The sequence below is a fragment of the Solanum pennellii genome, chromosome 8 (assembly GCF_001406875.1).
Source record: "Solanum pennellii chromosome 8, SPENNV200".
NCBI lineage: Eukaryota > Viridiplantae > Streptophyta > Magnoliopsida > Solanales > Solanaceae > Solanum > Solanum pennellii.
This window is the reverse complement of record NC_028644.1, coordinates 7,124,548-7,137,277: the sequence shown is the minus strand read 5'-3', so window position 1 is coordinate 7,137,277 and position 12,730 is coordinate 7,124,548. Positions and strand designations below refer to the sequence as shown.

General features: G+C 34.1%; 1 protein-coding gene across 1 annotated transcript; it reads left to right on the top strand.

The window, feature by feature from the left end:
* The first annotated feature begins 808 nt into the window (after positions 1-808).
* LOC107026648 (Golgi to ER traffic protein 4 homolog) lies at positions 809-11,622 on the top strand. The gene is made up of 12 exons (XM_015227695.2): positions 809-951; positions 1,078-1,157; positions 1,268-1,346; positions 2,289-2,370; positions 5,482-5,644; positions 7,124-7,214; positions 8,591-8,674; positions 8,877-8,923; positions 9,490-9,618; positions 9,852-9,936; positions 10,098-10,178; positions 11,315-11,622. The coding sequence occupies exons 1-12, from the start codon at positions 904-906 to the stop codon at positions 11,330-11,332; spliced, it is 987 nt and encodes a 328-aa protein (XP_015083181.1). The 5' UTR covers positions 809-903; the 3' UTR covers positions 11,333-11,622.
* Positions 11,623-12,730: the final 1,108 nt, after the last annotated feature.

Below are 12,730 nucleotides of genomic sequence, written 5' to 3'. Positions count from 1 at the left end.
TTTTAAATAGGTTTAAAGAATGGTTACAAGTAAATGAAAATAAGGAAGGTAGAGGTAATATCGTAAACCAAAGGGGAGGTGAGTGTTATAGAGCGAAACATGGAGGTCTCTGAAATTATCCCTAATCAATATTATATAAATAATTTTATTTTGATTTGATTAACAAGTACTAACATTAGCATCATGTAATATTGTTTTGTCAATATTTATGATAATATTTTAAATTATAATTTAAAATTTAATTTAATAATTATAAAAAAATATAATTTTTTTTAAAAAGTGGGTTGGCGGGCCCGTCAAGCCTGTAGCCCACGTATTTGTGAGTTGGGCCACCATTTTCTGGCCCACTCCAAAAATGGACTAGCCCGGCCTGACCCGTAAAATGTCAAAACCTATATGGATTAGCCCGGATGGGATGAGCTAGCCCATATTGACAACTCTACTAAAGAATATAAATCACCACATAGTATAAGAAAAGATAAACTTAACTAATAAATAAAAATTAAAAGGTATTTCTAACCATTTTTCCCAGTTAAAAACTTAATATTTCTAAAAATAAAAGCTTAACTATTTTTTTTTAAGAAAGGATAAATGCTTACCAAGTTTACCTAACAAAAAATTTATATTTACACAATTTATAAACATGGTATTTGAAGTAATTAAATTATTTCTATTCATATCATCAGAAGATCAAAATTCAACTTTAATCAAATTTATAGAAAAAAAGTTCATTTTTATTGCATTCATATATTACATACATGGTATTTGAAGTAATTAAATTATTTCTATTCATATCATCAAAAGATAAAAATTTCAACTTTATATATATATATATATATATTTCTGGGACCTTATTAAAACCTCTGATTCTTCAAACCTCCTCTCAACTTTTTCATCGCAAGGATGTCTCAAGAGAGAGCCAAACGTGCGACACTGCCTCCAGCTCAAGAGGTGCCCCACGATGCATAAACTTTTTTTTTTTTTGGAACTACTAAATCTAAATTAACCCCTCAGTATAAAATTTATGCCATTTTTCTTGTATATGGATGTTTGATTTACTTGATTTATGATTTGCAGAATATTGAGAAGTTGGAAAAGGTTGTAAAACAGGGAAATTACTATGGAGCTCAACAGATGTTTAAGTCTATAAGTGCAAGGTACAATCTTTAAAAAGCCCCTCTTTTTTTGATAATTTGACATCAAGTCTAAAAGGGGTAAGGTCCAATTCATTTTTTTTTTTTTTTTTGTATATTTGATATGATTTCAGATATGTGTCTGCTGAGAGGTACTCTGAAGCTTTGGATATTCTTAAGTGTGGTGCTTGCTTACAATTGGAGAATGGACAGGTTATGATCGATTACACTTGTATGCTTTCTCGATTTTTATGTGAATGTATTTGATTGGGTCCATAGAGTTAATTGAAGGTTATGATTTACGGTAGAAGTTTAGCTGATAGTTGAGTGTTCCTGCAGGATAGTCTTGGTGGTCGTAATTGGATCTTCTTTCTTACTAGTGGTGTCAGCACTATTCTCATAGTTTCTTGTTTTTTGATTTTGCTTATGGCCTGTGTTTTTTGTGTTTCGGTTATCGTATTATTGTGTTGTCGTTATTGTTCTTTCCTCTGTATATAGTGGTCTGCTCTATGTTTCACATTATTTCGTTGGTATTGTTCTAATTTTTCTATTCCCTTTTTCAAATTGCTCGGAAGTGCTTTAATTTAAGCCTGAGATCTGTAGGAAACAACCTCTCCATCTTTACAAGCTAGGGGGTAGATCTGTGTACACTACTACCCTCGACAGTCCCCACTTGTGGGATTACAGTGGGTATGTTGTTGACTGTAGAAGATATTATAGTGATGGTTAGCTTGATAAGGAGAGCATTATAGGTTGAACACCTTAATATACTTGAATCGTGAAAGTTGTATAGAAGTAAATCGTGCGGAACTTTTTTGGAATGTTCTAATATTAAAGGAGTTCGTATAAGTTTGGATTTGAGTAGGGTCTAGGGCTTGTGCATTTTTTCATTTCCTAGACATTCTCAGTAGGAAGATTACTTATATGTATTGTGGACAATTCAGCAGATAAAGTTATCACTTGCAACAAAAGTCTACTATCTAATCTGGATAACGTCATGGTCAAACTTATGTCCATGAAAAATTTTAGACTCGACGGAGTTGGTAATGTCACTTAAATATACTTGAAACTGAAAGCAGTTTGAGTTTGTCGCGAGACTAAAAATAGATATGTTTTATTTCTGTATTGATTAAAGACGATCTTGATAATTTGCAGGTTACCTGTGGGTCAGAGCTTGCTTTGTTGTTTGTTGAAACTCTTGTAAAAGGAAAAGTTTCTTATAATGAAGAAACTCTTGGTAAGTCTTCTCTTATGTTTTTACGTTCTGGTAAATTTTCCTATTCTATACATTTATAATTTATCAAGCTGAGTTTGTTCATGAACTATCAGTTAGTCATTTCTTTGTTCTTGTTTTGTTATGTTCATTATCCTATTTATCATTACTGCAAATCACTCCAGTCTTTCTAGTTCACGTGTCTGTTTCTCGACTTAATTTGCACTTAGTAAGAAAGGAGTCCTAGTAATTTGTAATATCAAGAAAAGAGTCTATCACTCTGATAGTACCCTCCTTAAAGAAAATAAAAACTGTATCTGATAATGGTCAACTTGTATTAAATATTAATCTCCTAGAACTTCTGAAAAATACCGCATGACTAGCCTTTAATGTGGTAAGATATTGAATTATGAAGATTTGTCGCTTTTCTCGCTTCATGCTCGACAAAACACTGTTAGAGGCAGGCAAATAATGAATATTGTTTTGACAACTAATGAAGCAATTAATTCTGGAATCTGACAAAGAAAGCATGACAGTTTTGGTAAACTTGATATCGAGAAAACGGATGACCATGTCAACTGACGTTTCATCCTCGGAATGCTGAGACAGATGGAATATGTGGAGAAGTGGATCAATTGGTTTTGCATCTTAACTGTGGAACTTTCCATCCTTATTAATGGGGCACCAGAAGTTCTTTTTGGTACACATAGAGGAATAAGACAAAGGGAACCTTTGTCCCTTTTCTTATTTATTATAGCCATGGAGGGACTTAACAATATGCTTAAGATTAGGAGGATCTAGGGTTTCAAAGTTCCTGAATTTGAGAACAGACTTGAGATTACTCATCTCTAATATGCTGATGATACTCTAATTATGAGAATAATATTGACATATTTTGGAAGTTTCTGTAGTCTTCATATTAATTGGAGTAAGAGCCATCTATTCCCAGTTAATTTGACATCCAATATGGGGCAGTTGTGTCAGATTTTGGCTGGAGTAGTGGTACCTTGCAATCAGTTATCTCGGCATGCCTTCGGGAGCAAATTAAGATCCAACGAGATTTTTTGGTGAAATGTGAGAATCTCTCCAGATGGAGATCACAATATTATAACCAGAGATATATTTTCTTGATAAATTCTGCCGTAGATCAGATGCTATACCCATTTTGTTAGATGGAAAATCGACAAAATCAGGAGATCTTTCTTTGGAGAAGTAATAAGGAGAAAAGAAGCTTCCATTTAGTAAATGAAAACATCTTATTAAAATACTCCCTCTGTCCTAATTACTTGTCCACTTTTGAATTGATACACCTATTAAGAAAACAATAATAATGGGTTTACCATTTTACCCCTATTAATTATGAATTGAATGAATTAAAAACTTAGACTTCATTTTTCCAAAGCAATTAAAAGAATTGTCCTTTCTTGATTTGTCAAAATGGACAAGTAATTAGGGACAACTAAAGATTTAAAAAAAAAATTAGAAGTCAAGGTGGACTAGGTATCAAAAACCTTAAGAATCAAAGTGAAGTTCTTAAGGTGAAATGGCTGTGGAGATATTGTCAGGAACTCCAAACTCACTGTAGTATTATCAAAATAACCAAACAGCTGGATAGTTGGATTAGTTGGATTTTTAAAGAAGTTACTACCCCTTGCGGTGTAAGCCTATGGAGAACCATTAGTCCTAGTGGCCTTCCCTAAAAAGTAATTCTACTGTCAAGGTTTTGGACATACAAGTGGATGGGTTCTGCCAGCTTACAAGATTGATTCCCTGATTTATTTGCCCTAGCCCAACATTTAACACAAGAGAGTAGCTGAATGGGATTTGGTCCCCCAAAGCTATGTTGTTTTGACTCTTCAAAAATGCCAAGCATGTCGAATCCTCCAAAAGTAGTGCATCTTTGGAGGACCCGATCCGTGTGTGACAACATTTCTGGGGAGTCTGAACAACATAGCTCAGAAGACTTCTGAACAATAGGAGATTCCTAGGTTCACTGACTTTTACAACTATCTGGAATCTTTTCTAGGGCCACAAAGTGGAGTGGACTGTTTATGGTGGAATGGACATAACAAAGGTATTTACAAGGTGAGGGACGGGTACAAGATTTTAAATTAAGCTAAGACACAGATCACTACATGTGCTTGAAGTACATTTGGAAAGTTAGAGTGCCTCAAAAAGTGGCCTATTTCACTTGGCATATAGTTAATGAGGCTGTTGTAGCCCATGACAATCTATCAAAGAGGGGAATATCCCTATGTTCAAGATGTTATTTATGTGGAAGTGATGCTGAGACAATTAGTCATTTTTTTCTGTGCTGCATTGTCACTGACCAGCTGTGGAAGATTTTTTTTAGTCTTGGAGGCATCTCATGGACAATGCCATTAAGATTGTTAACACTCTTTTTAGCTGAGAGGAAGTTGGAATTGGTGCAAGAAATAGAGATACAGGGAGGATTATCCTAGCATATATTTGGTGGACCATCTGGAGAGAAAGAAATGCCAGATGTTTTTTTTTTTTTGAAATTGTTACATTGTATTCCTCTGCATTAAGGATATGCTGAAGATAGTGGCAGCAATGTGTAGAAGATCAAGCTTAACTGTATATTGTTATTTTGTTTCTGGTGTACAAAGGCTTAATATGAAGATACTGAAACAATCCTAGAATTTGGAATTTGTCTAGTATTGCCATCTTAGTTTAATATTTTGTTTTCTCTCTTTTTTTTTTTTTTTTTTTTAAATATGGTTTTTCAGTATTGCCTAACTATTGGTTTTTAAACAAATTGTGACGAGTTTGTTTAGAAAAAACTACCGATTGCATTTTTATTTGTCGAAAGATAACAAAACATCACTTCAAAGGTATAATGTTTCATTAAACTTAAGGGATCTATACATATTCTTCTGTATGTGAGTTCTTCAAATAACCAGGAAAGAGAGACAAAATATTACGTAAGTTAACCAGCATGAATTAAATCCTGATGTTACTTCATATTGCTATACCATAAGGAATAATGTAAACATTGCTGCTCTACATTTTTTTTTTGAAACTGGTAACTTTGCTGCTCTACTTTTTTTTCATTTATTGATGCTTAATAATTAGTTCCAGTTCTTTGCTTGATCATAATGCAATTCTCCTTAGACCATGTCAGGAAAATCTATGAGAAATTTCCTCGACCTTCGGTGCCACAAAATTTGGACCTCACAGATGACGATGATGATGAGATGCAAAAACTTTCAGAAGCCATCGCAGCAGCCAAAACCCGAGTAGATTGCTGTTCTTCTTTCTTAAAAGCTTCTATCAAGTTAGATGCTCTCCCTCTCTCGTCCTTGCACATATTCTCTATGTTTGTTTCATTTGTAAATTCTTAAAAAACATATCCTTTTAGTTGTTTGAATTATGTATTTGTTGAACATTTTCATATTATACCACCGAGGGTTAGCTATTGAGTTTGCTTTTAATTTTAAAAGGAATTGGCTTTTAGTGAACGGGTACCATACTTTTTGAATAATTGATAGAAGAAGAAATAATGAACTCAGCCTATGTACTTAGACCTCCAGAAGTAGCGCTTAACTTTTTACACAATTGGTTGGGTAATCTTCATTTAGACCCTTCCGTACTCTTCTTCAAAATCTAATCTGTGCAGCCTATTTGGATAGACCATGGATTGAGCAAAAGAAAGGGCTCACCTCCTTAGCTCTCCTCAAAGCTTATTTGGTCTTTCATTTTTTATGGAAATCGGAGAAGTATCAATGTGTTCCCTCGAACCCAAACCTTCACTTTCGGAGTCCCACTGTCCATTCTGCAGTCGTTTCTGGAGGATCCACACTGCTGTGCAATCTTCCTGCAAGATATCTTCAAGTACTTTTTTCACATCTTTGTTACATCGTGTGAAATAGTAAACATTACCTCATCTTGCAATCTTTTCTGGTAGAAATTTCTGTCAAGGGTTAGTATAAACCGTGCCACTGTCTATTTATAAGAGCTCATACACGATTATGAGTTCACAGGGCAGATCTTCCCCAGATACAAATTTGGAAGCAATTAGCCTTAGAATCTTGGATACACACTGAAGCGCACATTTTGGAGAGGCGAAGTGCTCAACACGTTTTGAACTTCGCTTCGGGGCTTAAGCGCGCTTAAAGCAAGCCTTTGACAACCTATTCTGTGTCCACTTATTTCGGCCAAGCCTGCAAAGTGCAAGTTGTCGAAAGTGATTTTGCCTAAAAAATGGAAAAGAAGGTGGCAGCAAAGAAGGTGGCAGCAACGATACTGAAGGTGGCAGCCTAACGAGAACAACAACAAAAAAAAGTGGACACCTCACGGAAACACAAAAGGCACTCTTTGCATGCAACAAGTGCATCAAGATGCTAAGTATTGTCATACCGGTGCTTATAGTATGTGCAACATGTGGAAATGAAGTTCTTGATACCAAGTTATACAAACAGAACAATGTATGATGAGGACATGGTGATGACCTAACTTCTCGGTTACCTCAGCACTCTTATCCTAGAGACTAGAGACTAATTACTACTTTGTGAATGTGATCAGACGCGATGAGAGGCAGTTAATTCTATATACATGAATCTGTAAAATACTTAAAGAGCTGCACTCCATGAGGTGCCATAAATTGGTGGTCTTTTGAAACATTTTAAAAAAAAGTTCTGAGGGAAAATTATCTTGGTGGTTTTATTAAGCGGCAACATCTTGTCCTCCTCTTTCAATGTTCTATGACCTCATTTATTTATTAGCATCTTTTGGTGAGAAAGTTGTTCTTTTATAGGTGGTCAGCAGAATTTGGTGCACTTAGGTATGGATCTCCAGAGCTGCATGAGATGCTGGCAGATTATATATATTCTCAATCTCCTGAAGTGGTATGTTCTCCAAGCTTGATCGTCTTTTATGCTTATTAAAAGAAACATGAAATGCCTTTTTTTTTTTGCCGTGGTTTCCGAGTATCGCTTGCAAACCCGACTAGCTGTACCCACCGGGTCCCGCTGTTTTAAGGCGGCGGGTGCACCATGGTTAGTTCCACGGGGCCCTGGAACTAAAATGGTTCTATCTTCATTTCTAGAAAGAAAGATTAGGTTCTAAAATGACTAAGGCCTCATTTGTTTTCATTAAAATAAGAGGTCTGAATCTGAATACACATCTGAATACTAAGATTTGCATGAAGATGTGAGTGTTTTGATCTGAATACACATCTGAATATCAAGATGTGATCTCTAAATCTAACACTAAATAATTAATGTTGTTTGTTTTTAATATCTGAATATCTGAATGTAGAAGTGAAATTGAACATTATATTAATAAATATTATAAAATTTTCTTTTCAACGAAAAAAAATCACTTTTGATTAGAATGTTTTTTTAAAATTTTTTTTAATAATAATGATTTGGAGTACTATTTTTTCATTCAAAACCTTGATAAACAAGAATACACCAAAAATATTATTGCAACCAGTGTTCTTGACAAACGTCAAGTCAAGAAATTATTAATATAAAAAAAATACTTGAAAGGATTTATGAGAACTTACCTATTGAGAAAAAATGGTGTTTGATTGAGAAAAGAGAGAATTTTTAGTTATGAGATAAAAGACACGCTCAAAAAAGAGAAGCTATGATTTATTAATTGATAACTTATCAAATGAGTCTGAATGTTGTTTAGATTCTCCTACAGATCTGAATCATTCAGACCTCTTTAGACTCGTTAAGAGGTTTTTTAAAAAATAAAACAAATAAACTTAATGAGCTAAATATGAATGATTCAGATTCAGACCTAAAAACCAAACGTACTTAATGAGCCGAATCTGAATGATTAAGATTCAGACCTCCATTAAGTGCAAACAAATGAGGCCTAAGACAATTCACAAAATTAAGAACCGGCATAAAATGAATGATTATCTTGTTTTAGAGTTCAACTGTTCCTAATGACCACCTTTTTCACCTTGCTTATACTACTAGCAAACTATATGGAACTACAACTTGAAAGAGGCTAAAGCATAAGATCATATTTCTCCGTTGGTCTAGATTTCCACTTACTTGACCTGCTTGCAGTAGCTGTTAAATATTTTCATATTTATGACTGTAGTGTCTTTACCAGCAGTGGTATTAATGTTTCCTCACAGTACTTTGCTATCTGAAATTGGAAGGAAGTAGTGGCTTCTAGTAGCTGACAGTTAACGAAATTGGATTCCAAGGCCAATCATTGGAAATGTGGTGGACCTCCTTACATTCTTCTTACTTTGCAGGACATGGTAAAAGTATCTTTTCATTTTGTTAGAGGAAGGAATCTCAAGAAATTTGCTTCGACTATCATCAATTTTATGGGCAAGGTAAGCACTGTTTCCTGTGATTCTTTCACTATCTAGATATCACGAACAAATATATTAGGTTCAAAAGCTGGATCTCCAGTTTCCTGTGGAAATATCCATTTTAGCATTTTGTTTCTTTTGCTAGGCAGCAATTTCATGAAGGTTTTTGTGGGGAATTAACTTGATTTGAAATATAATGTAATTCATAACATTTAATCTGCAGTGCTATCCAGGAGAGGATGATTTGGCTATTGCCCGGGCTATTTTGATGTAAGCAGAGTTGTAAGATGAATAAGTGCCTTGCATTCAATTAATGTTCTGCTCAGTTTGTCCCATTTGTGCTGGTTCATATTAGGAACATTGTATTTAAATAAATTATTTTCCACTTTACAGTTACTCCAAGGTCTGTAAATATTTGCAATTTTCTAAGCATTTGCACTATTGTAACTCTGCATATTACTGCCTCTTTAATTGTAATGTTTGATCTTTGTGCATATTTGTCAACCAGATTAATCACTTTTGGTTTGTTCCAGCATATGGAACACAAATGGCTTTCAGAATGCTAGGAACATGGTAGCAAGGCATCTTAGAAAATACATTTGGACGCAAATTTATTTAAAATTGAAACATTTCTTTCTATGCATATACCTAACAAATTTTAATATGAGTTTAAAATGTCCTGAGCGCCATAAACTAAAATATGCTTCTCTAGCTGTTTAAATTCTCTATTTGACTGATGTTCCAGTCAAGAGTCTTTTTTACGCTTTTCTTTTAGTTTTTAGCTTGTAGCCTGTAGGTCGAGCATATAGTTTCATTTTGTCATTCTGCTTTGGCAGGTACTTGTCTCTGGGAAATCTAAGAGATGCTAACAAGCTCATGGATGAGGTGGAAAAGGAAATGCAGTCGAAGCATCTTGACTTTCCTCGGTCAGAATTAATGGAGTTTGTCAACTACCTTTTGCTGACGTAAGTCTTAGTATGTTTGTTGAATATTTCACCATTTATTTTGATGTGTTAAGAAACATATATTTTTATTTTTTTAATATGCTGTTGCCTCTTTCTCATTTTGNCCACAGTCTGTCAGATTTTGCAATATTGGTGCCTTCTGCACTGGCATTGAGGCCTTGTGATCGTCCTCGTGTCTTTTACTTCATTTAAGACAAAGGAATTGACGGTTACAAACTCAATTTGTAATTCAGGTTGCAGAGAGATGCTTTACCTCTCTTTAATATGTTGAGACAGAACTACAAGACTAGCATAGATAGAGATCCTCTATTTAATGAGGTAAGCTCTTTGAAAATGCGAGTAATGACCCTTCTTTTTCAATATCTATGATGAATGATCCTCTTTATAGTTTTGTTCTGTTGTTTAATGACTCCATTCTCAATCCAGTTAGACTGATGGTTTTCGCCGTAATTTACATCTTTTACTGTTCTGTGGTTTAGTTGCTAGATGAAGTTGCAAAGAAGTTCTATGGCGTACAGCGTAAAAGTCCTCTTCAAGGCGTGTTTGGTGATATCTTCAAGGTAATATAATATTTTCAAGGTTTAGCAATTCAATAATTTACTGACAAAAGCATTGTGCTCTTTAATTGTAGAACATTACCCACCCTCTAGGGGCACTTGCAAATTATAAAAACATATATGATTGAACTACCTGAAGTTGTAGAGAAAAATGAAACAACTCTATTTTCAATAATAAGAAGCATGTTTTACTAGCTAGTATGAACATCAGAATCTATCTTCATGCCAGAACCACTTATTTTTTGATGAATCAGACTTCCCGTTCAATACGAGGTTTTCTCTTTTATCTACCTTGTATCTTGGTGTAAGCAAAACGTTTGGGATCGAGTAGATGGCTGACTAGACTTTTGGAGGCTGAAGTGTGCTTTGTTATATATATATATATATATATATATATATATATATATATATATATATCAAATTAGGTCTCAACGAGCAAATCAGTGACGAGCAAATCAGTGTTTTACCACCAACCACAAGTTTCATGTTCGATGCCGTATTCATGCGGGAAATTGTGATCAGAGTTCTTTATCAACCACCATCTACTTCAGATATCCCTTCAGATTTTTTTTTCAAATACAAAAATTCAGTATCTTCCTCGAATTAGTGAAATAGACGGGACTCCTTTGTCCAGAATAAGAAGTGGTGGGTCAATTTTTCATAATTATATACAAAGACACACAGCTTGTGTAACCACTAGTTAGACAACCTAGTGAGTTTTCATTCTCACTTTCTGAATTAGGTTCGTTCTTGCTGACCCAAAATTTAAAATCCAAGTAGTTGATGAAGAAACAGGAAACCTAATTAACAACTCTAATCTTGTTTGCCTATTTGTTGTTGGTTATCACATTACTCAAGTTCTTACCTTTCCAGCTGACGCTGACTCAAACAAGCCTTATCGAGTTAGTTTCTGTAGGTCAAAATGTACTTGCCACTAGTTGGGTAGAAAAACAAATTGTCTTGCCACATTCCATAAATTCTAGGTAGCTATTTGTATACTGTGAGAACATAAATCCCCCCAACCAAACCTAGCATTTTCTTTTCTTTTAACCAGTTCTTGGCGTTTGTCGTCACAGCTCTCTCTCTCTCTCTCCCTCTTGTGTTTTTGTTATTGCGTAATAGCTTTTCCGGTTTTGCAGATGATGGGAGGCGAATAGAACGGGGAAAGAAATTATTTCAACATGATCTCACATCTATATAGTGTGTCCTGATAGACTAGTTGGTTCATTCAACACCAATCCAAGTAGTCCATGAAAGATTCCTTGCAGTTAAATGGCTGTGCTTGCCATAATTATTTATGTTTGATATGGTTTTATGAACATATGTTGCAGAATGTGGTCATGAATTCTCATTGAATGCTCAAGGTTCCCTATTGTTGTTGCCAATATGTGACCCCCTTGCAATTATTTCTATTTTGAAATCAAAATATCCTGTTCTTTTGCCTATAGATGTTCTCTTACTATTGAACAATAACATTGAGTCTCAGATTTTAGTTGTATTATTAGTCTCTGGTTGAAAGAGTTTGAACGCCCTTGTGGAGGAAACTATGCCTAGCGTGCACCAAAGTGCGTTTGTTCCTATGAGGGTTCGGTTTTAAATTTTTTCTCCGCTTGATAAAGTTTTTAAAAAAGGATCTGAACTTGAGAAAAATTCGTTGAGAAGAATATATTCTGCCCCTTTCTGGTCCCATTTTGCGTACTCTGTTGATTTTTAATACCCTAAAGTTTTTAAAAATATATTTTAATCTTATTTTTTAACTATAAAAATCCCCAAATTTTAATTGTTTTTACTCACAAATTTTCTTCATCTTCTGCTTATGTAAGTCTCAAGTCTCAAATCTCTATTAAATTACAAATTATATTAGTTTGATATCAGTTTTGGTGGATTATTTTTGGTCTTTGGAGCAACTTTAAAGTTTCACCTTTCCTTCAATTTTTCGCTTTTGGTCATACACGTCTACTTTAAATAGATATTTGGTATGTTCGTTCCAACTTTCATCTTTTTAGTTTTTACTTATTTAGTTATTTGTTTGATTGCATTTAATTTTTGTATTTTATATAATTCGCTTACTTTTTAATATTTTAATATGGATTTCGGTAAAAAAAATGTTAATCAAAGGTAAACAAACATTTTTAGGTGCAGTCATTAATGTATTTTACTGGGAATTTCGGGAATTTTTTTGGTAGTTCTTCTAAATCTAAAACTAGATAGGTAGCTCAAGTAAAAATAATTACGAGAGACGTTATGCATGTTAATGGAACTGTTTTTAATTGTTAGTAATATTGAATTAGATCAATATCATGAATCTTTGCTAGCAAGGTTTGATAATTTAGATGAAAAATTAGATAAAGAAGTCGAACATGATAATGATGATATTGATACTTGTGATGATGATAAAATAGAGCCAATTATTGTTACTGGTCCCACTTTTATTCCCATTCCCTGTCATGCTCCCATTAACTCGTATATCCTAGTCGGGCTAAGTCCTGTGATAATTTATGACTCAAAGTGAATTAAAAACACAAGGTATTTGAATCAATGTAAACATAGAATAA

Coding starts and splice junctions, on each gene's coding strand:
- LOC107026648 (XM_015227695.2), top strand. CDS start 904: ATGTCTCAAGAGAGAGCCAAACGTGCGACACTGCCTCCAGCTCAAGAG. Junction 1,158..1,267: donor TTTAAGTCTATAAGTGCAAG/GTACAATCTTTA, acceptor ATATGATTTCAG/ATATGTGTCTGCTGAGAGGT. Junction 8,924..9,489: donor ATTGCCCGGGCTATTTTGAT/GTAAGCAGAGTT, acceptor CTGCTTTGGCAG/GTACTTGTCTCTGGGAAATC.